General features: G+C 39.2%; 1 protein-coding gene across 2 annotated transcripts; it reads right to left on the bottom strand.

Annotated features, from left to right (window-relative positions):
- SLCO1C1 (solute carrier organic anion transporter family member 1C1) lies at window positions 1-21,730 on the bottom strand. Of its 2 annotated transcripts, XM_048950189.1 has the most exons (14): window positions 21,602-21,730; window positions 18,845-18,986; window positions 18,008-18,140; window positions 17,250-17,371; window positions 16,051-16,197; window positions 14,866-14,964; window positions 13,822-14,067; window positions 12,827-12,991; window positions 9,111-9,306; window positions 7,437-7,602; window positions 6,801-6,985; window positions 2,718-2,782; window positions 1,500-1,617; window positions 1-440 (listed from the first exon to the last, which is right to left on the bottom strand). In XM_048950189.1, the coding sequence occupies exons 1-14, from the start codon at window positions 21,728-21,730 to the stop codon at window positions 218-220; spliced, it is 2,136 nt and encodes a 711-aa protein (XP_048806146.1). In that variant the 3' UTR covers window positions 1-217. The 2 variants fall into 2 exon arrangements, with proteins under 2 accessions (XP_048806146.1, XP_048806155.1); XM_048950198.1 differs by lacking the exon at window positions 16,051-16,197.
- Window positions 21,731-22,386: the final 656 nt, after the last annotated feature.

Genomic DNA, 22,386 nt, shown 5'->3' with positions numbered 1-22,386 from the left:
CTTGAGCGCTGTTGATTCAGCAGGACAAATGGTGAGCGGCATTTTCAGAGTTGGACATGTGCTAAAATACCTGTATTCTTTGCTTTTCATATTTATGGTGAAAATTACAGGAAGGTCAACATTATTCAGTGTGAATACTAAAATTCTGCTTCACTGATGACAAGTTTTTGCCTGAAACACCACTCACTGGATAACATCACAGTGAAGATCTGCCTTCCTAAAGCCTAGTCTCCTTTTCTGGCCAGTAAGTTGTTTGAATTAAATGATCACTATTGACAAAATTATCTTTCCTGCTCTTTGTCACACAGGTGTCTCTTTCCCCATTGGCTGAGAGGGTTTCATCTGGCGGAGCAGACCTCTTTCGGAGAACCCACAGGACAGCAATACTGAAGAAAATGGACACAGTGCCCAACACCAGCGTCAGCCCCAGGTACGTGTATCTGAGAGAAAAACAATCTGTCAGAGCCTATCTCAAAAGCAAGGCACAACTAAAAGGCAGTAAGGATACATTTATATTTCCACATGATAAGTTAGGAATGTGTTCTAGAAAAGTGGTAAAGAGATGATGTTGGAGCTCACCCAGATCATTGCATAGGCTGTGGCCAAAAAGGGTCTCAGGCATTGTCTGACTTCTTCCTTTTCAATGTACATCAGTAAGAAGAAAGCTAATGTTTCCAGGGCAATTCATTTTTCACTTGTCTCATAAACAGTACCAGTTACACCAAAAGCATTCGGTGGTGTTTTGCTTTACAAACGTAATGACAGTTGCAATATCAACAGCAGTAAGAGTATCATTATTCTGTGTTAGGAATGAGTCCTAAATGAGCTTTTGTTCTTTTCTTCAAATTTCCAAAACATGATGTGCCCTTCACTTTTTATTATTACTATTATTATTATTATTATTATTATTATTATTATTATTATTTTATTTGTTTGTTTCCCTGGCATTGGAACCTCAGCAGCTGACTTATTCTCTCTTTTCCCTTTTATCGTTATTCCATTTTCAATTTCTGCTAATGTCTTTCAGAAACAGTTGAGACAATTGCTTTTCTCTAGCAATAAATCAACAGTTAGCAGTGCATTTTAGGGCTTTTGATAATCTAGGCATGTTGTGAGGCATCCTTCTCTTACTTTTTGTGGTCCATCTCCAGAATGGAGCAGTGATGAGGTTTAGTAGCCCTTGCACATATACACACAGAAGACTTGCTAAGAAAATCTGGGGAAGGCTCAGTAGAAAATTGAGATTTTAACTGAATTTTTTTTTCTGAATATTTAGTGACTTCTACTAGTATTGAGATAGCATGGACTAAAAAAAGCCTAAACCAGAAAAGAAATAATGTTAAAAACTAAGCATTCTTGCTATTTCTGCTGGCCAAATTCTTTCATTCAAGATCATTTTTTTTTTTTAACCAAAATTTTCAGATAGAAATTCTATCAGTGCTGGCTGTACATGTACTTAAAGAAAGCAAATTAAAAAATGAATGGAGAAGAGCTGTTACCTGAGTGCACTGGAGTCGTAGAGTCTGCATGCTCCTCTTCCCCCACATCTTTTGCTTCCCCATTTCAGGCAAGTGGTGTCTATTGCCACTCCAAAATATACTGGGGCTGGAATCCCAGCTGGGTGTATTTAACAAAAAAACAGGGGCAAGATTACTTTTCAGGGTGACCAGTTCTGATCTAGACAGGCACTAACATAGAACATTAAGTTATACATTCAAATAGCAATGACACTTTCACACTTTTTGCTAATTTAAGAAGTCATGATTTGTGTTGCCCAAATGCACTTTCTTCCTTACGAAAAATCAGGATTGGGTCAAAAATGAAGCTGGTCATCAGAAAGCCTGCTGAAGTCAGCAAGCATCTTTACCAAAGATAGTGAACTCTGACCTCCAGTACACCTCTACTTAGATTTATTCCCTCATAAAAATGTGACTCATAAAAATATACCTGAAAAATTATTATGAATTCTCAGTCTTATCTGTTCTGTCATGCTTGATGTTGAATAAAGAGAGACAGGAAGTAGTTTTTGTGTTGGCTTCGTAGTACAAAGGATCACTTGCCACCTCTACACGTGTTAGCAGGGTACATTTTTACTATATGTCACAGTGATAGAATTTACAAAGTCACAGAATCACAACATTTTTAAGGCTGGTAGGGACCTCAGTGTCCATCTGCTCCAACTTCTGCTCATTCAGAGACACCCAGAGCAGGGTGCCCAAGACCACATCCTGGCAGCTTTTGAAGATCTCCAAAAAAGACACTCCATAGCCTCTCTGGGCAACCCGTGCCAGTGTTCTATCATCCACACAGCACAGAAGTTCTCCGTGATGTTCTGAGAGACCCTCCTGTTTCTGCCCAGTTTCTTCCAGTTTCTGCCCAGTGCCCTGGTCTTGGCAATGGGCACCACTGAAAAGAGTCTGGCTCCATCTTTTTTGCAACCTCCCTTCAGGTATTTATACACATCAGTGAGATCTCTCCTGAACACCTCTGAATGGAACAGTTTCAGCTCTCTCAGCCTCTCCTCATAGGAGAGGTGCTCCAGTTTTACAAATATAAATGTGCACCCTCTTTCCAATCTGCTTCCTATATTTTTTAAAGTCATATAATGTTAACTTGTCAATTAGAAGTTGCTCTTTCAAAAAATCCAAGTTTAATTCTAGGATAAGCAATTAGTGAAGAATACATTAAAATACATCCAAGAATATGTCTGGACTTACCAAGTACTCTTATTGCCAGTGTGTAGATACCAAGTGCAAATGATTTCAAGTGTGGTTTAATGCATCTAAAAACAGAATGTTAAGTAGAAATATAGAATTGATTGTACATTATTTGAATCAAACTAGAAATCATGAGGGAGGAAATTAATGTTACTTTTCTTTCCTTGATGGTATCGACTTCAATAGAATCACAGAAATATATAAATAACATGATAAAATCATAACAGCAGCAAGGGATTCTAAACATCTATATTCAATATCACATTTCAAGGCAGGACCCTTTCAGATAAGACCAACACTTCGGAGTTACTAATACAAGACAGGAACACTGTGTAAAATCATGCATCATAATAATCCCTTTCAATTAAAAATATCTGAAATCATGGCTAATAACCTGAATTAGCAAAAGGTATATAGACACAATATTGCCCTCACCATGTGTCTAGTAGCAAGATCAAACTTCCTGTAAATCATTAAAACCACTGTCTGACAGAACAGGCCATTTACAGCTGGACATTTCTGAGTTTGTATAGGGTCCCAGAACAGATATCAGTGTTTTTGTCTTGAGAACAGCCCTGCTCCAGCTTTGGGCAGGTGGCTCACCCAGAAAAGTTGGAGTGGTAGGGCTGAGAACAGCTACTCTTCTTGTTCATGCTATCAGTAAGGTACATATGGAACCAATCTAAGTGTGCTGTTTCACCCAGTTTGCCTATTACAAGACCTAATCCAGCTAGAATCTGTGTACACTGATGGTCCCAGTTACCTGGCTGAAATGGGACGTGCTTAATATGTGTGGTGACTAACAGAGGTGCCTCATTGTGCTGCCCAATAAAATTCCCTACTGTTTCAGTCATTTCTTTCACTATGAAAAATAGGCTGAAATTCAGTTGTTACTACGAATTTAAACACACCACTTAGGAGGTATGGACAATGTTCTCTGAAAGGGGATAGGCTCAGCTTCCATAGAAATTCATGAAGTCAGGAACATCCCTCAAGACATTGCAGAACTAGCTCTTTTGCTCTCCATCAGTTCTGTTTAGTTTTGTTTTTTCCCAATGTAGTTGCCCGGACATTAGTAAGAACCCATATTATAGATTGTACTTGGGTCATCCTCCTATAATTTTGGGAAATTGCAAAATGGCATGAAGGTTATGTATGGAAGACAAAATCGAAGTATAGACAGTTAAAAAAAACAACATTGTATGCTTCTCTTGTGATTCAAGTGTTTTGTTCTCTGATGACCTGATCATGGTTTCTCATCATACTGTCTGTTACTCATGGTTTATACAGGCATTGTCACCTATGTAAAACTGAATGCAGATAGTAATCTTTGTTTTGTCCTCCATTATATATGCTACACTAAGGCTACAGTCTAGAAGTCCTTTTAATCAAGTATAAGGACGTGGAAAGCCAAGGATGGAAGATAAAAATTCAATATTTATTATTCGTTCTGTTGGATTTATATCCTTCTCTTTCAGATGGAAAAAAAATAATTGTTTGAGCATTTTAACACCTTTTCCAGAGAAACTGTAGTTGTCTGAGATTGTGAAAGCCAAATCTTTCAGGAGACCTGAGACTTCTTTTTCATTGCCTAATCACATTCTATTAATAGCTTGTGCTTAAACAACAGCTATCTGAAGAATGGGGTTTATTTCCTCCATAACTTCAGGGCTTTCCCAAGTTCCCTGGCAATTGTAATTAGCTTAATACCTCTAAAAAAGACATTTCAGCAAATGACTGTTACCAGCTGCAAGTGTATTTCAGTGATTTCAGTCTTAGTAAACCTCTAAAATAAATGTCATTATATCTTACAGGCTTTTAGGGATTTAGCAGTATTTGTGCTCCATGGCGGCTGCAACAATGGCTGCTCATCTAAAACCATAAAATTGCTTAAGCGCTGGAATCTTATCGGAGATGACAATACTGAATAATCTCACAAACAGGTAACTTGTTAAAAAAAACACACACCCAAAAACCAAATTTAAATGAAGCCTGCAGCTTGACCTTGGGATTGCTTACAAAGAGTAGTTGTTGCTGGTTTTTTTTGTTTGTTTGGTTGGTTGGTTGGGTTTTTTTTCTGGGAACAGAAGCATACTTTTGGTTCAGACAGATTTCCAGGGAAAGCAGTCAGTGATGGATTTCAGAAAAACAAGCACGAGCTTAAAGTGGAATTGTGCCCGCAGGTCACTTACCGGGAACAAAAGAAAGGGATTGAACTTAATGAATTCTGTTTTATTTAGCCGTGCATTGGATTCTGACACTTCAGTTCAGCAGAAAAACACTTAACTCCTCAGTTTCAATTAAGTGTATCTCAAAGTAAAATAATTTCCAACAGGAACAAAAGCTACTGGAGCAGAACCAATAAAGCCATTTTTTTCTGCTTTTATATAAAATGTTTTAGAATTGTTATTGAAAAAGCACTCCAAGATTTTCTAAATACATCCACTAAGCTGTAAGTCCCCTGGGAACAAGTGGTTGGGGCTGCAAGGTGCAAGCATCTCTGTGCAATTTAAGCTCAGTTTCAGCTTCGTGTGGTGGAAACAAGATGGAGAACCGGAGGCTAAGCATGACAGTGATTGTGCAAAGGCCCTGTGTGATACCACAGCTGTACATTTTCACTCACATTCTTCACGGATAGAAGGTAAAAAGTATGTGGAGGGATATGGGAAGGAAACTGCATCCTCACCACTTTTTATTCAACAGGAAATCCTGCTTTACTAGGGGCAACACAACATCTGAATTTGTTATCCTCCTCTTGGTGCATAGACTCGTAGACTGTTCCAACAGTGCATAAACTTCAGTAGAAAAAAATAAATTAAATATGATTTTTCTTCCTGCAGTTACTCCTTGGACAGACACCATATGTTATTGCAGTGCTCAGTGTAACACCCTTCACAGTGAGTGGGGAAAGCTATGTGCATGGGTCAAGGTGCAGTCCTTACTGTCACTACCTGTGGAAATCAGTGGAGAAGTATCCTCACCTCAACCATTTCTGTAAGCCTCTGTACGAGCATTACTTCTGGCTCAGGGGTTGTGCTAGAATCACAGCTGAAGTTACATTTCCTTATTTAGATTTTTCCCTATAGTCTATATAGCCAGTTCTAACACTGACTTTTTCCATGTGGCATAAAAACACTGTCCCGTTCCAGAAAATTTCATTCAGAAGCAAAGAAAATTTGGGTGTAAGAAAAAGCAAAAATAATAAATCTTAGTTAGAGAGTATTTAGTGTTGTTTTGTTTGAGAAGTAGAACATACACATCTGGAAATAATTTGGAAAAAGGAACTGAGAAAGAAAGCCTTCCAAGGCAGAGTGGAGCAGTGCTTACTTAGAATCCAAAAATTGCAAGAAGCTGACAAAAACCCAGATTAATCACTGGAAGTATTATGTTCCTTTTGCACTTTCTAAAATTAGTTTAGAAGCTTATACTCGGTGATGGACAAACAGTCCCAGCAGTTAAGTACATAGTGGAACAATCCTTTGGGACTAACTTTTAATAAACTCATGATTGTTACAACAGAAAAAACTCCAAAACAAAAAAACAGCTCATGTAAAATCTTTTTTTTTATTATTATTATTTGAAGAGGGAAATGTAGGATATAACAATGATATGGAACAATACAACAGACTTGAGGAGAAGAGCTGAGTGTATGTAGATGGTTTGGGTTAGGTCACCTCTGTATATGTGTATGCTGGTATACATAGGAAGCAGGAAAAGCTGACTACCTATAAGCATATACATGCACACATTTCTATGTGTAAAGCTCATTTCCATTCATGCCATGGCTGTTTAACACTGTTCTGGTGGAGTAAAAGGTATTAAGTGAAGTGGAACTTGACATAAATGATAGCTAGGCCTCCTATATTATGTTTAAAATCAGAAACATGCAGCATGTATCTATAACTATAAACACACTGTTGTGTGAATGATAAAATGCCTGTTAATGAATGAAAAACATAATTTGAAAGCTACCTCACAGCTGAAAACATTTTACAGTATTAGGGAATGGAAAGAGACCCAGTTTCCTACATCAAAACATCTTGAAAACTTTTGCCAGCGTTAGCAGAAATAATGATTGCTTACCTTAGAAGAAGTATGTATCCTGGTGTGCCACCTACTGACAAAGTATATGAAGTGATAACTGATATTACCAGAAAGTATAGGAACATTTTCGGACACTCATTTCCTTTTTGACATGGTCCCATCACAGCTGAGGAGCTTCTTGATGGAGATTCCAGAATCCCTACACAGCTGCAGTTAAAGAATACCTGTAAGACAGCAGGTGAAAGTGTGTGATAAACCAGAGCAGCAAGAAAGCGCCTCAGGAATTGCACATCTTTCTTTTCTGGTTAGCCAAAATTTTAAATCCTAACTTGAAAAGGGTTTTCCACAGGAAAAGGCTTGTTAGTTGAGGAAAATTTTATGAAGAAAATAGCTACTTTTGATGAATGCGTTTCCTTTTTTTTAATTATTATTATTATTTTTAGTAGTTTTGTAGTTTTGTAGCCAGCAGCTAAAATAACTCCTACATTCTCTTCTTGGAATTTCTAATGGAAACACCAGTTGAGAGAGTTTTAAATGTGGGTGGCAGATAGCTAAAAACATCAGAAGTTTCTGGTTGGAGAGAACATGCCTTAGTCATTTTTAATTCACTCACTTGCACAGAACTGGGCTATTAGGAAAGCTACCACATCATGTATGGAAATGAAAGGCTCTCACAGTGTTTTTCCCACTGCCGTTGGATGCCTGGCAGCCAGCGAGACACGCAGAAATGTAGGTGATGCCATTGTCTCCACAGATAGGATCCCAGTCATTCTGGGAGCACATGCAGCCCAAATTGCACTCTGAGAACAGGCCTTGCTCATAATCAACCTTCTGCTTGATCCTGCAGGAAAAAGAGGAACCACAGTGATGTTTTCTGACAGATGTGGAGAAAATTGTTATCAGTTCATTGGGTTTGTGTCTTTAGGCCATTAAGGCGTAGTCTCTTCCAATCAGTACAGCAGGGTAGATTCTTATTTCTCTGTTGTTATGAGGATTTCACAATATTAGAAAGGGATTTCATAAAATCACACAATCATAGAATGGCCTGGGTTGAAAAAAACACAATATTCATCTGGTTTCAACCCCCCTGCTATGTGCAGGGTTGCCAACCACCAGATCAGGCTGCCCAGAGCCACGTCCAGCCTGGCCTTGAATGCTTCCAAGGATGGGGCATCCACAACATCCTTGGGCAACCTGTTCCACCGCATCACCACCCTCTCTGTGAAAAACTTCCTCCTAGTATCCAACTTAAACCTCTCCTATCTTTGTTTAAAACCATTCCCCCCTTGTCTTGTCACCATCCACCCTTGTAAATAGCCATTTCTCATCCTGTTTATATGCTCCCTTTGAGTACTAGACGGCCACAATGAGGTCTCCCTGTAGCCTTCTCTTTTCCAAGCTAAACAATCCCAGTTCCTTCAACCTTTCCTCATAGCAGACGTGCTCCAGCCCTCTGATCATCTTAGTGGCCCTCCTCTGGACTCACTCCAAGAGCTCCATGTCCTTCCTGTACTGGAGGCCCCAGGTCTGGATGCAGTACTGCAGATGGGGCCTCGCAAGAGCTGAGTAGAGGGGGACAATCACCTCCCTCTCCCTGCTGGCCACTCCTAATGCAGCCCAGGACATATAGTTGGCCTTCCAGGCTGCAAGTGCACACTGCTGGCTCATATCCAGCTTCTCATCCACCAGGACCCCCAAATCGTTCTCAGCAGGGCTGCTCTCAAGGAGTTCCTCTCCCAGTTTGTATAAATAACCTGGGATTGCCCTGACCTAAGTGCATTTATCCAAACTGAGGAAACTACCTTGCAAGACAACTCTACCTGCACCTTCATCTAGCTGCTGATGAACACAACCACCATGCAGCTCCAGGGGCTGTAATAGCAGGGCTTGGACCAAGTGTACCTCATAGCGAACACCATGGTTAACTCATGGTTAATTCATTAAACATTCAGTTTTGGGTTCAGAGGCTATTAAACACCATGAGTTGCTCAGTAGCACATAGAGACAAGGAACAACTAATGGAATCTCACTCCCCGACTGAACTCTTCACGTTTCCTGGAATCTCTGTGTTCAAAGGATGGGTCCCATGGCAATAATAATTTAAAAATAATCAGAAAAATAATCTGCACTTGTGGCACAAAACCCAAAGAGCTGAAGGCAGCAGTCACAAACAGGTTCTGACACTGCCCACTGGAACAGACAGAATGGTTTTCACTGCTTTGAATACACTTCTCAGAACAATATTTAGGTCATTCACTTTTTCAACAACATATACTTTGCAGAATACAACGATCAAGGAGTTTTCTTCACAATAGCACTTTATGCTGAAGTTTGCCCTTCCTGGCATACCCATGGTAAGATACGGTCAGTCCGGCTACGTCTGAGTTCTCACAGCCCATGGCAAACAATGAGAGCAACAGAAGGTAACCAAATAAAGATGATCCTAGGGAGATTTTTGCAGCCCCTAAAACATTGATTCTGAATTTCTTCATGATCAGTCCCCCAGAGAATATGCCAAAGGCCACAGCAGGAATGTTGATAAGACCTGAAATCAAACAGAAAAATTGGTATTATTGAAAACTAGCTCAGTGAACTATCCTCCTCAGCAACTAAAGCAGCAGCACTGATAACATGAAGCAGTAAAATAAGAATCTCCTTCAAGTTGGGCATTTTATTTGTCCAAATTTGTTTCTGTAAATGTGCTTTTACTTGCTTTTAACTTGCTCTTAGGGAAATGCTTCATAGGCATTGATACAAAGCTTAGTATCAGCAATACCTTATTTAAGGTCTAGATAACAACATTAATTTCTCAACCTAGGTGGTTTTCTGAGCTATAAGTTTGTCAGAGAAGGGACCACTGTAGTGTTAATTCAAATATTCCTAGTGCTGTTCCTCATGAATAGTGCTCTAGGCTCAGAGAAGTTGCCTGGGACATTGGGCTGCTATGGACAGCCAAGGTCCTGTGGGGTTCTGGCACAGACCCTCCTTGTGTCTCTATTCATGTCCTTCACCACAGAGCAACAGCAGAGAAGGACCAGCAGAGGCCATGCTCCAGGGCTGTGCTGCCTGAGGAATGAGAATCACAAAATGGCTTGGGTTGGAAGGGACCTTAATGGTCATCCAGTTCCAACTCCCTACCATGGGGAGGGTTGCCACCCTCTAGATCAGACTGCACAGCTCAACAGTCTGGCCTTGAACATCCCTCCAGGGAGGGGCAGCTTCTCTCCTTTCCTTTTGCACGGGCAACAAGAGCCCAAACTGCAATTCTCAGGGGCATATTCAGTTTTACCCAGTGTTATAAAGCCTGGAGAAAGACCTGCTCCTTCTGTCTTTATTGAGCCATAAAACTAACAATTCCCCAAAGAAGCCTCAGCCAGGGAGAATGCAAGCAATATGCCATCACATTCACACACAGGAGATATATGCAATTTCTCCTGTTTTGGTTGTTGGAAATGCTCCCCTAGCTGAGTTTTGTACCCCTGAAAAATACATATAACCCATGAGCACCCTTCTTGTAATAGGCTTCACGCAAACAGGTGGAAGAGCAGTGAAGGAAATATGTAACATTGTGTGACCACTGACTTTTACTGGAATAGTTCTGCTCAAAGCCATGTCCATATTGATAGATATGGACAAGATAAAAAAAATTCTGCTCAGTACAGATCTATTTACATCAAAAAGATGTAAATAGAGACTACCATAAAAGAATCTGCACCATCAAGCAAGATACACTTTTCTGGATTTCATAGTTACTGAAACTGATTTTCCTAGCTTTACCAGCTAGCTTCGGAACATTAAATTCTGGTTTGCAGAGTTCTGTATTTGTTTTGCAGCTTTTATTTCATGCTGACATCTAGCGGTGCTGAGCTGAGCGAGTGTACAAAACAAAAGCAAGTACAAAAGCATCCATGCCTTGGAACATATGATGAAGTTTCTGAAGTTTATTCAGATTTCAAACGACTTGATTAAAAATACATATTCACGTTGGCATCTGATCTCCCTACTAGGAAGTGCACTGGGAATCTCTTGAACTGCTGGCTGAGTAAGTGTTAAATCCATCTGCATGCATGGAAAAAGCAGTGCTGAGCATTGATGCTAGAAGTATGCATGACATTATAAAGAGAATTATTCCATCTGGCAAAAGCATAAGTCAGTACTTTGGCAAGTATGATAGCCCCATTCAGTTACTGCTGAGTTTCAAGAGACTTCACTGGGTGGCATTTTTCATCTGCATTCATGTGAAAATTATATTTCAGGGGATTTCAGAAGTAGCATCCAAAGTGCAGCATACATAAATGCAGAGTGACAACAATCTCTTGTGGGTGCCCTGTCCAAACACTTTGAAGCTGCAGCTTTTCCTGTTCTCTTTTTCTTGTATGGGGAGATTGGGACTGAGCGTGGGAGCTGCATGATGTACCAGAAAGCACACACACCATGCCTGCCCATTCCTATGCACCTCTTTTATTCATACATGTTTCATGGCCTTATCGATCAATCTATTGCTTGACATTGGCATAATGGAAAACAATATTGTGCATCTATTTATGGAAAATAATACAAACAAACCCTTTTTCTTTCTAACATGTTCCTTAGTTTGTGACTATTGAAAAATATCCTCTTCTAGCCTCCAGCATGCTTTGATATTGATGTTACAGTGTTTCAAATTGCTCTGACAATTCAGATGTCCTTCAAATATATGGCAATAGAAATAGAAAACCAAAAAAGAAATAGTAAAAATAGCAAAAAAAGTTTGAAGAGGAAGGGCAAGAGAAATAGGCACTGTTAGTACAAGCAAGCTTTCTCAGCAAGAGCAGATTGAAAGAAGAAAAGGGAGAAAAGGGGAAAACACTTAGTTGTAGTGATGATCACTTGGCTAAGACCCTTCCCTAGCTAAGCTGTCACATTTTCCCTGGTAGATGCAGTCTGTATGCTTTGTGAAATCAGATGGATCTTAATCCTCACTCAGTTTGCACATACCTGAAAGCTTAGCTCCAGAGAATCTGTAAATACAATGAGAAGTACTGTGCTGAATGTAGGGATTGTTTTCAGGACTTTCTCTGGCTATTGCCTATGCCTGAAGATTTCTCCTTGCTTGTAGGGGTGCAGTGCCAGGAAATTCCAGCCTCTATCTTTAAGGAATTAACATAGCATAATGGATCACTACAGCTTTTCTGCATATATATACTTCGTTGCTGTGCAACTAAAGCTTCTCTCAAATACGGCAGATCCCTCTGTATTGAACAGACATAAACCTCTTTGCTGTCTAATGCTGTTGAGTCACTGTACTTCAGAAACTGAGGCTGAGCCTGTAGGTTCAACAAAGTGGACAGTGAAGTTCACCATCCTGAAGACATCCTCAAAAAGCAGCCATCTCAATACTCAATGCTGCCCTTGCAGCTAGATGAGAAAGGTATCTTCTTCCTGTGAGTCTGGCAGAGCAGAAGCTCAGTGGTGCCAGCAGAACCAACACTGTCCACTCTCAACCTGTCCATACAGTCTGGGGTAACTAACTCTTAGAGTTAGGGCAAAAATACTTGATTTCCCTTCACCTGCATTGCACTGAGATAATGTTAATTTTAATTCATATGTTATATGATCATTTATATGACTTTAATTTCCTTTTACTTAATGCCAACCTCTTTAGACAGTAAGAAAGCAATATCACAGCTACTATATGGTTAGTCTTTTAGCATGCTCTGAGTTGATCTTCATTTTGTTGAAATAAGTGAGAAGCCAGCAAGGAAACAGATCTATCTGATGATAAATTTCAGTCAAGTATTTTAAAATAAATTATTTTTCAATTTTTCTAGAAGAATTGGAAATGAAGTATCAAATTGTGGAATCTTTTACAGATTGTTCAATCTTGTACAGATAAACTATGAGCTAACAAGTGCTAAAGCAGAAATAAAGTAACTTACCTTCTATGAGCAACTACTTAAAAGCCAGTTAGGAAAGAAGGGAGAAAAAAAAAACATAGCCTCAAGAGCAATTTTCCCTTTATGTATTCATACACCAATACTAAAATGTCCATTTTTTAAGGAATCAAAAAGCAGATATAGCATTACCTATAACAAAATTAGTTTTTGAAGATGTTTGCCCATACTGTTGTTCAATATATTTTGGCTTATATGTCACCATGCCAATTAAAGAATTGAATTGAAGGATACTTGCACACAAATACAGACTATAAACTGGATTTCCAAAGAGGTTCTTCAGTGATGGCAAGAAGTCTGTAAGACAAAACAGGAGAAATGACAAACAGACCAGAGAGAGAAAAACTGCCGTGAATATTGCTTTGTAATCTGCATCTTCCAGAGGAGAAATGCACGATATGTTCTGGGGAATAGAGTCCCACTATGTTTGTAAGAGATGCACTCCTGGATGCTTGGAATGGTGGACTGAAGTACTAAGAATCAGCTTTCCAGAAGTCACCTTGATTTAGGTACTTTCTTTTGGTCAGAAAACAGGGATGAGCTGTTACTTTGTGTCCTCAACAGCCACAACATCTTTCAGCTGAAATTAGGAGCAGATGGTGCTATGCACAGCTGACAGCAAGCACAGTCATTGAGTTACAGACTGAAGTATTGAGAGAAAATACTTTTGGCAATGTACAGCCAAGGAAATGCAGTTGTACAAAAAAAATACACTTTTGTTAAAATCGAGTTAGTCTCCTGAAGTTCTGTACCTGGTATGTTCCTATCCTTATTCTGATCAGCCATTACATGCATTTTATGGATGACTATAAAGAAAAAGAAGGTTTACTAGAAACTGAGATTGTCAGTTTTGACACCCCACATCTATAACAGCCAAATTATGTGAATGACAAACTGTTACAGTTTTGTTATATTTGCTGTATCACTAGCATTATTTTGAAACTCTCAGCTGGATAAATTCTACATGCAAGAGCAGGTCTACAGAACAACTAAGAGACCCTTTTTGTGCATACAAATTATGTGGAAACTGACATCTGAGGGAAAAAAAATAATTCTGAGGTTGTTAAAAAGTTTGAAAGCTAGTGTAGAAAGACTCAGCAGTGAGGACAGAAGCTCCAATGACTTGCCTTTTGCCATCTCTGCAAACTTCATTTGCGGTTGGTAAGATTTTTGTTGCTCTTTGTTATCCTGAGTGATGAATTTGGACTGCTCAGAAGAGGTGCTGGAGTCCTTTCTGCTCTCTGGTTTTGGGAGGTGCTTGGGCAGGAACCAGAAGGGAATACCAGCCAGAACACTGATAACACCTGCTATTAGGTAACCCAGCCACCAGGCTCCCACCCATTGCACATCCTTGTGAGTTATTGTTATGCTGTCTGGAGAAAGTCAAGAAAGAAGAAAAAAAAGAAAAAAAGTTGTTTAAGGAATCTTTGCTGATAGCAATGAAGATGATTTTGTGGGAAAATTTTCTCCAGAGAAGTCCGCTCTCCCGCCACCAGGTTTAGCTGTGCCATGTGTCTCTATGGATAATATTAGAGCAATTTAGCAATTTCAGGGAGGTGACAAGGTTTGCTGATTCGTGTGTCACACTGGTGTCCTGTTCCTTACATCAGGGTGTCCCAAAACTCTGCTCACATGTTCCTAAAGAGGCTATGAGGATCGGGCCACACAGTGGTCCAGTTAACACTGCTGCACCAACTATGCTGTTCTGCTTAAGAGTCACAAGCCCAGCTAGGAGAAAGGTGTTGTATCAGGAGGAAGTTAGTTAAGAGCTCTTGCATGCATTGCAAGACCCGCTTTCTTTGCAATGATGGTCTATTGGAAAATGAAAAAGGAATTCTCTTGGCAGGAGCCTCAGTCCTGTCTCTTCCAGGTGCCTACTGTCTCCCCGTAGCTACTCACCAGCACAGCACCTGAGGGCCGCAGCTGAGGCTGAGCTGGGTCGGAGGGAGCATCGGGCCTCCTATTTCTTCCATATTTGGCCTTGTGGATAGATTGTACTGCATGAGGCACTGCACGGCAGTCATCCATTTTATCTCAGAGAGTAGCTGCTCTGCCCTCATTAGCCTTTTATCTATAAAAGCTAACTTAATAGTTCTTTAACTGGAACACATGCCTAAAACAGGCATACTAGAACTTAACTGACTTTTTTAAACTTGAGTTTTCTGACTTACCAAGGTCTACGAAGCCAATGTCAACATAAAGTTTGGCACACAGAGATCCAAGAAGAAAGCCAAATATTGGACCTATAATTGCAAGTGTCTGTACACAGCCTGTAATGGAAACCACGGAATTGTTACTCTTCTGAGTGAACATCAGCTCTTGCTGCACAAAAGAACAGAATACAACATGATAGGTAACAAGTGAGACAGTCTTAAAAGACTAATCCACCTTTGCTCTCTTGCACATCAGTTACTCAAATTAGCACTTTTGCAAGAAGGAAAAAACAACAATAAAATTTCACGCACTTCAATGTCACTTTGATATTTTGTTGTTGAAGAACAATTAAAAACCAAAATTCAGTCCAACATAATAAATCACGGAATTAGATAGCCTAAACTTAATAATGGCACCAATCTATAATTACTATAAACTATAAAAAGCTGGCTAGATTCAAGTAATTGGAAAACAAATATCATTTACCAAAATAAATTTTAAATTGTGTTAGACAATGAGCAAGTAGAAAAATCACTTTGGTTTGGTATCCAATCTTACCATATTTCAAAACCCCTTAAGCTAAACGTTCCGTATTTTGAATGTTCAAAACTGATCTGGAAATCTGGAAAGACTGAATCTTTTAAACAGAGATCCTGAGGTTTTTCCAAGCTAGAAACTGTGAGAGGAGATGTTGATGGAGAAAGACCTTTCGGTAATACTTTAGGTGAATATACAGATCTCTTCACACAATGAATACAAGAAGAAAAAGGTGATATCTACTTTTTCAAGCCTCAATTACTATTGGTTGTAATCCTGCTTCAGTCTGAAGGGGAAGTCATGAGTGCCCACTGAAATTCTATTTTAAGTGCTTAAAATAACACATGTTTTTATCACTTTCCAGAGAACTGAATGTGCACAGAGGCTCAGCAGTCTCCATTCAGAAGAATTAGGAAGATTAGAGTAACAGCAGGAACCCTAGATCAAATTCTTTCCTCAAATTAAGATAATGGAACTGTGCTAGTGTAATTAAAGGGGAAGTTGGAACCCTTAATGTATACGATTGTTAAATAAACTTTAATATTGGAAATAATGCAAGTAAAACAATCAGGGCAAGTCAATTTAACAACAGTCACTCCATTAGTAAAAATATTTTCTCTAAGGAAAAATCCATTAGGAAAAAAAATGTGAAGTATTTACTTTACCAATGTATAAGGCAGCATTCTCTTCAATGGCATAATCATCAATGTATGTAATTCCTAGAGGCTGGATAGGAGTTTCACCTATTCCACGCAAAAGATTTCCCAGTAAAACATAGATCCACATGGAAGAGCCTGCTTCTTTTTCACATCCTGGGTATATCACAAGAGAGACAACTATGTGGTTTTATCATAACGTTTTCACAGTGAATGCACAGGACTTCTAAAATGCTTTTAACATGGGAAAAGCAGTGGGAAAGCTGAAAAAAGTTTTGGGGCCAACGGTGGTGGTAGCAGTTTTAACCCCATGAGACTGAGGTGGATACACGTCCAGCAAGAACTACTCCAGGTAATTAGTAAAACGCATTAAAAGTTGGCCAGTTTTATAAATATCTTAGCACTACAGAACATCCAAAGTTGGACCCCAAGGATCTTCCAGCCCACCTCCTGGCTGCATGCAGGACCAGCCAAAATTCAAACCCTGTGTCTTGAGAGTGCTGTTCAGATGCTCCGTGAACTCTGGCACTCAGCGCAGTGCCCACAGCCCTGTGCAGCCCGTTCCATGCCCACAGCCCTGTGCTGCAGCCCCTGTCCCTGACCCCCAGCTGCCCTCCCCTGACATCTCCATGCCGTTCCCTTGGCCCTGTCGCTGTCACACAGCAGAGCTCAGCGCTGCACCTCCGCTCGCTGTGCGGAGCTGCAGCTGCCATCAGGCCTCCCCTCAGCTCCTCTGCCCTGTGCTGAGCACACCTCAGTGGGGAGACAGCTTCCGGCTCTGCAAAACAGAGGGCAGTGGGCAGGAAGAGAAATGAGGAAGTGGGTCTGCAGTCTGGAAGACCTAATCTGCTATTTCCATCGTGACGAGGACCCAAAAGCTCGTTTCCTGACAGAGAGAAGACCAAAGCTTTCCTGTGTGAGTCCTATGTAAGTTTGGGGTTTCTGCAAGCCATAATGCTGCAGAAAGTTGCTGGAGAAGAGGTGGCAGCCTGAAAAGGCATCTGAGGAGGCATCCTGAAAAGACTATGAGTAGAGGCAGATGTTCATTTGCTTTTAAAAAACTTGTTTCACTAGAAAGATCTGGCTTTTCCATGGGATAGGTCCTTCTGATTCCAATTTTTTTTTTCATTCTAATAAAGCCAGTGTTTGAGAGCCTTCAGGTATGTTCTATGGTGCTCACCACAGTATGTAAAATAGATTGCTCTCACCTGCATTTATTTTGGCTTGAGATTTTTCCAGGGCCAAGAGTGGAGTTTGGCTTTTCTCCTGCAGACATGGAGAGATGCTAACAGTTGAATTGACGGTGGAAGGAAATCTTTCATACTGATATCTGTTTACAAACCAAAGTTGTTTTTTTACTCTCCCAACTTAGAAGAAAAAAGAAACAAACAAATCTCTTGCTACCATGGAGGAGAGCACTTAAATACAGCACTTGAATGCAGATTTTATGTGCATCTAGAATTACAAATGATCTGTTTGTAGTGGATAAATGTCACTTGGCTTATATTGTAGTAATGTATGAATATTCCCCATTTGGTTCTCTCTGTCACAGTGATGCATTTCAGTTTAACAGGAAATCTAATGTACTGTGATAAATTAATCTGTACTAAAGAGAATCAGACAGTGGGTGCTCACTCTGACTCTTGTTTGATACTCATATTGTCTTCATGATTTGTCATCTCTTCACCAAATCTTCAATAATTCTTAAACCATGTCAAAACACAGCTGATATTTGAGCTCGAAGGCTAATAAAACTTAAGTTGATTAAAACTTGGGATGGCATATGTGTTAAAATATTATCTCTGCCATAATAAAATAAGTCTTTGTAATAAATATTAGATTCAACATCCACATTTGTATGCAACTATTTTTGTGGACCTTTTCACAGTCAATGCTTACATATCTCAGTGAACTAGTATCCAGCATGCATCGCCCGGTTGGAAAATACCAATCATTTTGCGCTTACCGTCCCATGAAGAACTGGGGCATTGCAATTAGGAATGTTCCAGCTGACATAATTAAGCAGCCTGCTCCAATTATTCTTGGCCTGTGAAGCTTCGCTCCAAAGTAGCTTACAAAAACTATGATTAGGAGGTTCCCTTAGAGAGTACAAAAGGAAAACTAAGTTTAATGGTTTGTTGATAAAACACCCCCTAGTAAAATTATTCACAATGTATGCAGCTATTTCAGGGGAGAGGGTTGACTGCATGTGGTTGGTACTTCAACCTCTTTCCAGGCATCTTTACAGGAGCCCAGTACCTTTCATGATAAGAAAACATTTGGAAAAACAACTGGAAAAGATAACTGTGTCAGATGGTAGAGCAACAGTGCTTTATATTCCAACTAAGATTTCATTCCCATGAATACCACAACTCACTGAACAGCCAAGAGACAAAGCCAGTAATTTGAAATAGCAAGAAATGATGTCGTACTCCTAATCTTAGTGCAAGGCTGGACAATGAACACAGATTACACAGTCAGAGTTTTGTATCGCTACTGAAGGAGAGAGAAGGCTGAAATTTTTGTAAGTTGTTGAATTCTCATTTTTCAGTTAGCATGTCTATTAGTATTAATTAACTAGCAGATAAGCATATCAAATCACAAAATATTTAGGACTATGCTGATTTGCATGTGTTAGCAACCATATCCTATCCAGTGTAATCATACTGATAGTCATAATGATTACTACTAAGTAAACCTTGCTCAGTTTTAACAGTCAGAGAAGATTCTTACAAACATTTTTTCACAAAGAATTGCATCGTATTTTTTTCTAAAAGCAAAAATGAATTTATACAGCACGTACCAATTTCAAAACTGCCATCAATAACACCAACCAAGGAGGAAGGGATATCAAATCTTCTTTCTATTTGCGTGATAGTGCTTTTTAGATAACTTCCTGACAGTGCTTTAGCAAAATAAACAAAAGATAATGCACCAAGAAATATCTGTGAAAGAAATTGTCAGTGATTAAAATCAGGAAGATTGCTTTACTTTATTAGTTATTTCTAAGCTGCTTCACATCTGCATTAATGTCCTAGTCTGACTCAGGATTGGGCTTTGGAAATGAAATTTTTTGACCCCAGTGGTTCACACTACAAACAAGCAGAATAAATTCCTGCCAAAATAGTTAAAGTGGAAGATGCACTCCAGAAAGGCACTATAACAACTAAGGGCTCTTCAGTGTTTGGGACAGGATTCCCAGCCTGAAATAACAATAAATATCAAGCCTGACATAACTCCCCACACTGAAATGTAGGATGAACACAAGGTCCTCAGAACCAGCTGTTCCACTCCTACAGTGCTATTGCCTAATGTAAACATAGCTTTACTAAATTTACTAGTTCCAGGGATATTCACACACCATGAGGTTGATGTTGGAAACCACAAGTTTGCCTTCTACCTTCAAATACAGGCAGGATTAATTGAATATATATGGCTGCTGTTTGCAAAAAGTGTCAAAAACTATAAACAAAAAATTAAAATACACAGTTTTGTATGATATACAGTGAGGCTAAGACTCTTGTCCTACTCCTTAGGTCTGACTTGTGGGAAATCTGGCTGGAAGCTTTTCCATCATGCTGGAACCTTGCCAGTGCAACACTCCTTACGACATCACTTTTGACAAGGCACATTAGTAGTAATATTGACGTCACTGTTGGATGCCAGTTCTCACGTCAAGGTTCAAAAATAGCTCTGTGTCACATTCAATGCATTTTTTCTTTATACAGAGCTGGTTATTTCTCTTGCAGAAGCATTTCTGTATAAACGAACAGCATCTCGTTCTTATTTCCCATGGTGAAGGCTCTCAAAAATCTCTCTATTAAAAATATTGCCTTAATCTTTTACATTTTCTGTGTGTTTATGCTCTTGGATTTTGAATAGCAATGTGAAAGCAACTGTGGTTTTTCCACAAGAAAATCATACAGGTGAAATTAGAACTGTCTAATTTCTCTGTCCCTCTGGTACACATTTTTCTAGTGGGCTTGGAGCTGTTCCTGCAGAGAGATGGAGAACATGTGCAACAGTGGAAAAATGCTCCTGATTTAGATCTGGGACAGAAAGGTGCACAGGATTTCACTTTGTTCAGTGGTCTGTGAATGACTGTAAGTAAAATATCTAATCCTATCTTTTCTGTTTATGAAGGTAATTTTGAAACACAGGAATGCTGGTAATTAGTTCAAAAGAAAAGAAAACAAAAAGAAACAAATCACCATCAACAACACAACACATTGTTTTGTCGGTTTTTTTTTTTCAGTCCAAAGGTTAATCACAACATTGTGGTTCTCAGAAGCAAAAAAAAAAAAAAAAAAAAAAAAAAAGTGGCCCAGAAAAAATCTGAGCTGAAATATTATTTCTTTTCTATTTTTGGATCTAATAAGCTGATTCCTAATTGGCTAATCTATGATTGGAGTTTTATTCAGTGAAAGGATTGGATTATTTTAGAGCAAATGGAAGAACAATGATAAATTACTACTGTGCTACAAATGTAATTAATACAACTCATCTTCTGTTTCAAGGCAGGATCCCAATTCCAGGCCTTTACAGGAGCAGGGAAAATCAGGAAGAATATTGAGGAAATAAAATGTTGATAGCAGTTATTAGACTCATTAACATGACTATATCTTAACTGCTTTGCTTAATTTGTAGACTTCAGTTGAATAGGCATTGGTCTTGGTGACTTAATTGGAAGCTGAATCGGGATCTGTGAATAAATTGCCAGTATCTTCGTTCATTTGGAAGAACAACAAAAATAAATAATAAAAAAAATGCTATCTGTAAAGAGCTAGGCAAGGCTGATGAATCATTTTCCATATAACTCAAATCATCTTTCTCACTGTTACATGGTGATTTATTGAGACCCCACCCAGGAGTCTCAGCTTTTCACAACTTGGCTTTGAAAAGTGGGTAGAGATGATGTGCAAATCATCATATTGTCTTCTGTACCCCAGGTGTCCCAGAAAGTGGGGAATCCTCCTCCAAGGGGCAGTGGTCTGAGGTATAGCCTTGTTGTAAGGCAGGGGGCTTCCATTGCATCAGTGTAGTACTGTGGGTACCAGGAATGCTAATAAAGCAGAGATACTTCGATTCAAAGTGCTTTCATACAAAGTTTTCTCGAATCAAGAATGTTACAACAACACTGGACTCAGAACACACAGATCATAATATAAATAATATTTCCCAGCACTTGGAAGGCTACAATCTTAAAAATGCCATCTGTACTAACATCTGTCTGTCTGACTGTAGTATCTGGCTTCTCATACTTTGTTCTTAACTTCACGAAAATAGCATGGTACAATAAAAGGAGGATATAACTGACCCTTCAGGATGAAGATCCCATAATATGCAAGCCTCAGTCAACATGTTATATTTGAATATTGCCAAAAGTTAGGCAAATACAGATCAGAGGCAGATACTACTGTGGCTTTGAAGTGTCTTTAATAATTTTGTACTGACTCACCAACATATAATCACAACTTACAAAGGGTTAGTTTACAAAAAAAATAAATAATTTTTTTTTTTTCTAAGCCCCAACCAGAATATTCAAAAGCTCTTACTCTACCTTTATACCTCCACAACATGATTGCTTTTCCTTGGAAGTAGAAGATTCAGATTTGAATGAAGATCGGTCAACAGGCAGGATTATGTTGTTTGAGAATAACTGAGCATTTTCTTTTGAAGAAATCTCCATGATATCCCCTGCCTCTAAACCAGAAAACACGAAGAACATTTTTAAAGGGCATCCTTTCAGCTCAGCCTCAAAGTTTGTCATGTGACAGCAACACCCTCTTGTACTGTTTTCGCTACAACAGCAATTATCAAACTTTACAACAGAATCTGACCAGTGCACTGGATGTTTAATTAAGGAAATTTGCAATCCACTTGCCTATCATAATGAAGATTAAATCGTACTCAGTAAACAATCTTCATCTTCATTCTTGTGCTATCATCAATGTGATTTCATTGAACATTTGCCCAGCATCATCAGCAGACTAAGTGAGGCTAGTTAACATTTTAAATCACATTTCTGGAACCTATATGTAAGTTCACATTTCTGGATGTGACCATGTCTGCAGAGATTTCTCAGAGCTGATCTCTGAATTTCCCACATATGTGGGACATTGAGTAATTAGATCAAAGGAAATCTAGTCTTGTTAATGAGGGACTTGAATTGTTTTAGATTGAAACATTAGCTCTAATCGCCTGATGTTAGCTAATGAGTTACACAAGAATAAAGAGGTTTAGCTCCCTTTACCATTTCAGATAGGGCCTTAGGGCTCAGTGGTTTTGTCAATTGTTACAGGAAAATTGTGAATTTGCTTCTTTGCAGGTAAATACAAAGAAGTA

Source organism: Lagopus muta, chromosome 1, assembly GCF_023343835.1.
Source record: "Lagopus muta isolate bLagMut1 chromosome 1, bLagMut1 primary, whole genome shotgun sequence".
NCBI classification, from domain to species: domain Eukaryota; kingdom Metazoa; phylum Chordata; class Aves; order Galliformes; family Phasianidae; genus Lagopus; species Lagopus muta.
Note: the sequence above shows the minus strand (reverse complement) of the source record. Positions and strands in the feature narration are given on the sequence as shown.

Excerpts from the sequence above, each read along its gene's own strand:
- SLCO1C1 (XM_048950189.1), bottom strand. The coding sequence starts at position 21,730 with ATGGAGATTTCTTCAAAAGAAAATGCTCAGTTATTCTCAAACAACATA. Across the intron at positions 12,992-13,821 it reads GTTTGCAGAGATGGCAAAAG|ACTTCTTGCCATCACTGAAG; the intron begins GCAAGTCATTGG and ends TTTGTCTTACAG. Across the intron at positions 7,603-9,110 it reads CTGACCGTATCTTACCATGG|GATCAAGCAGAAGGTTGATT; the intron begins GTATGCCAGGAA and ends TTTTTCCTGCAG.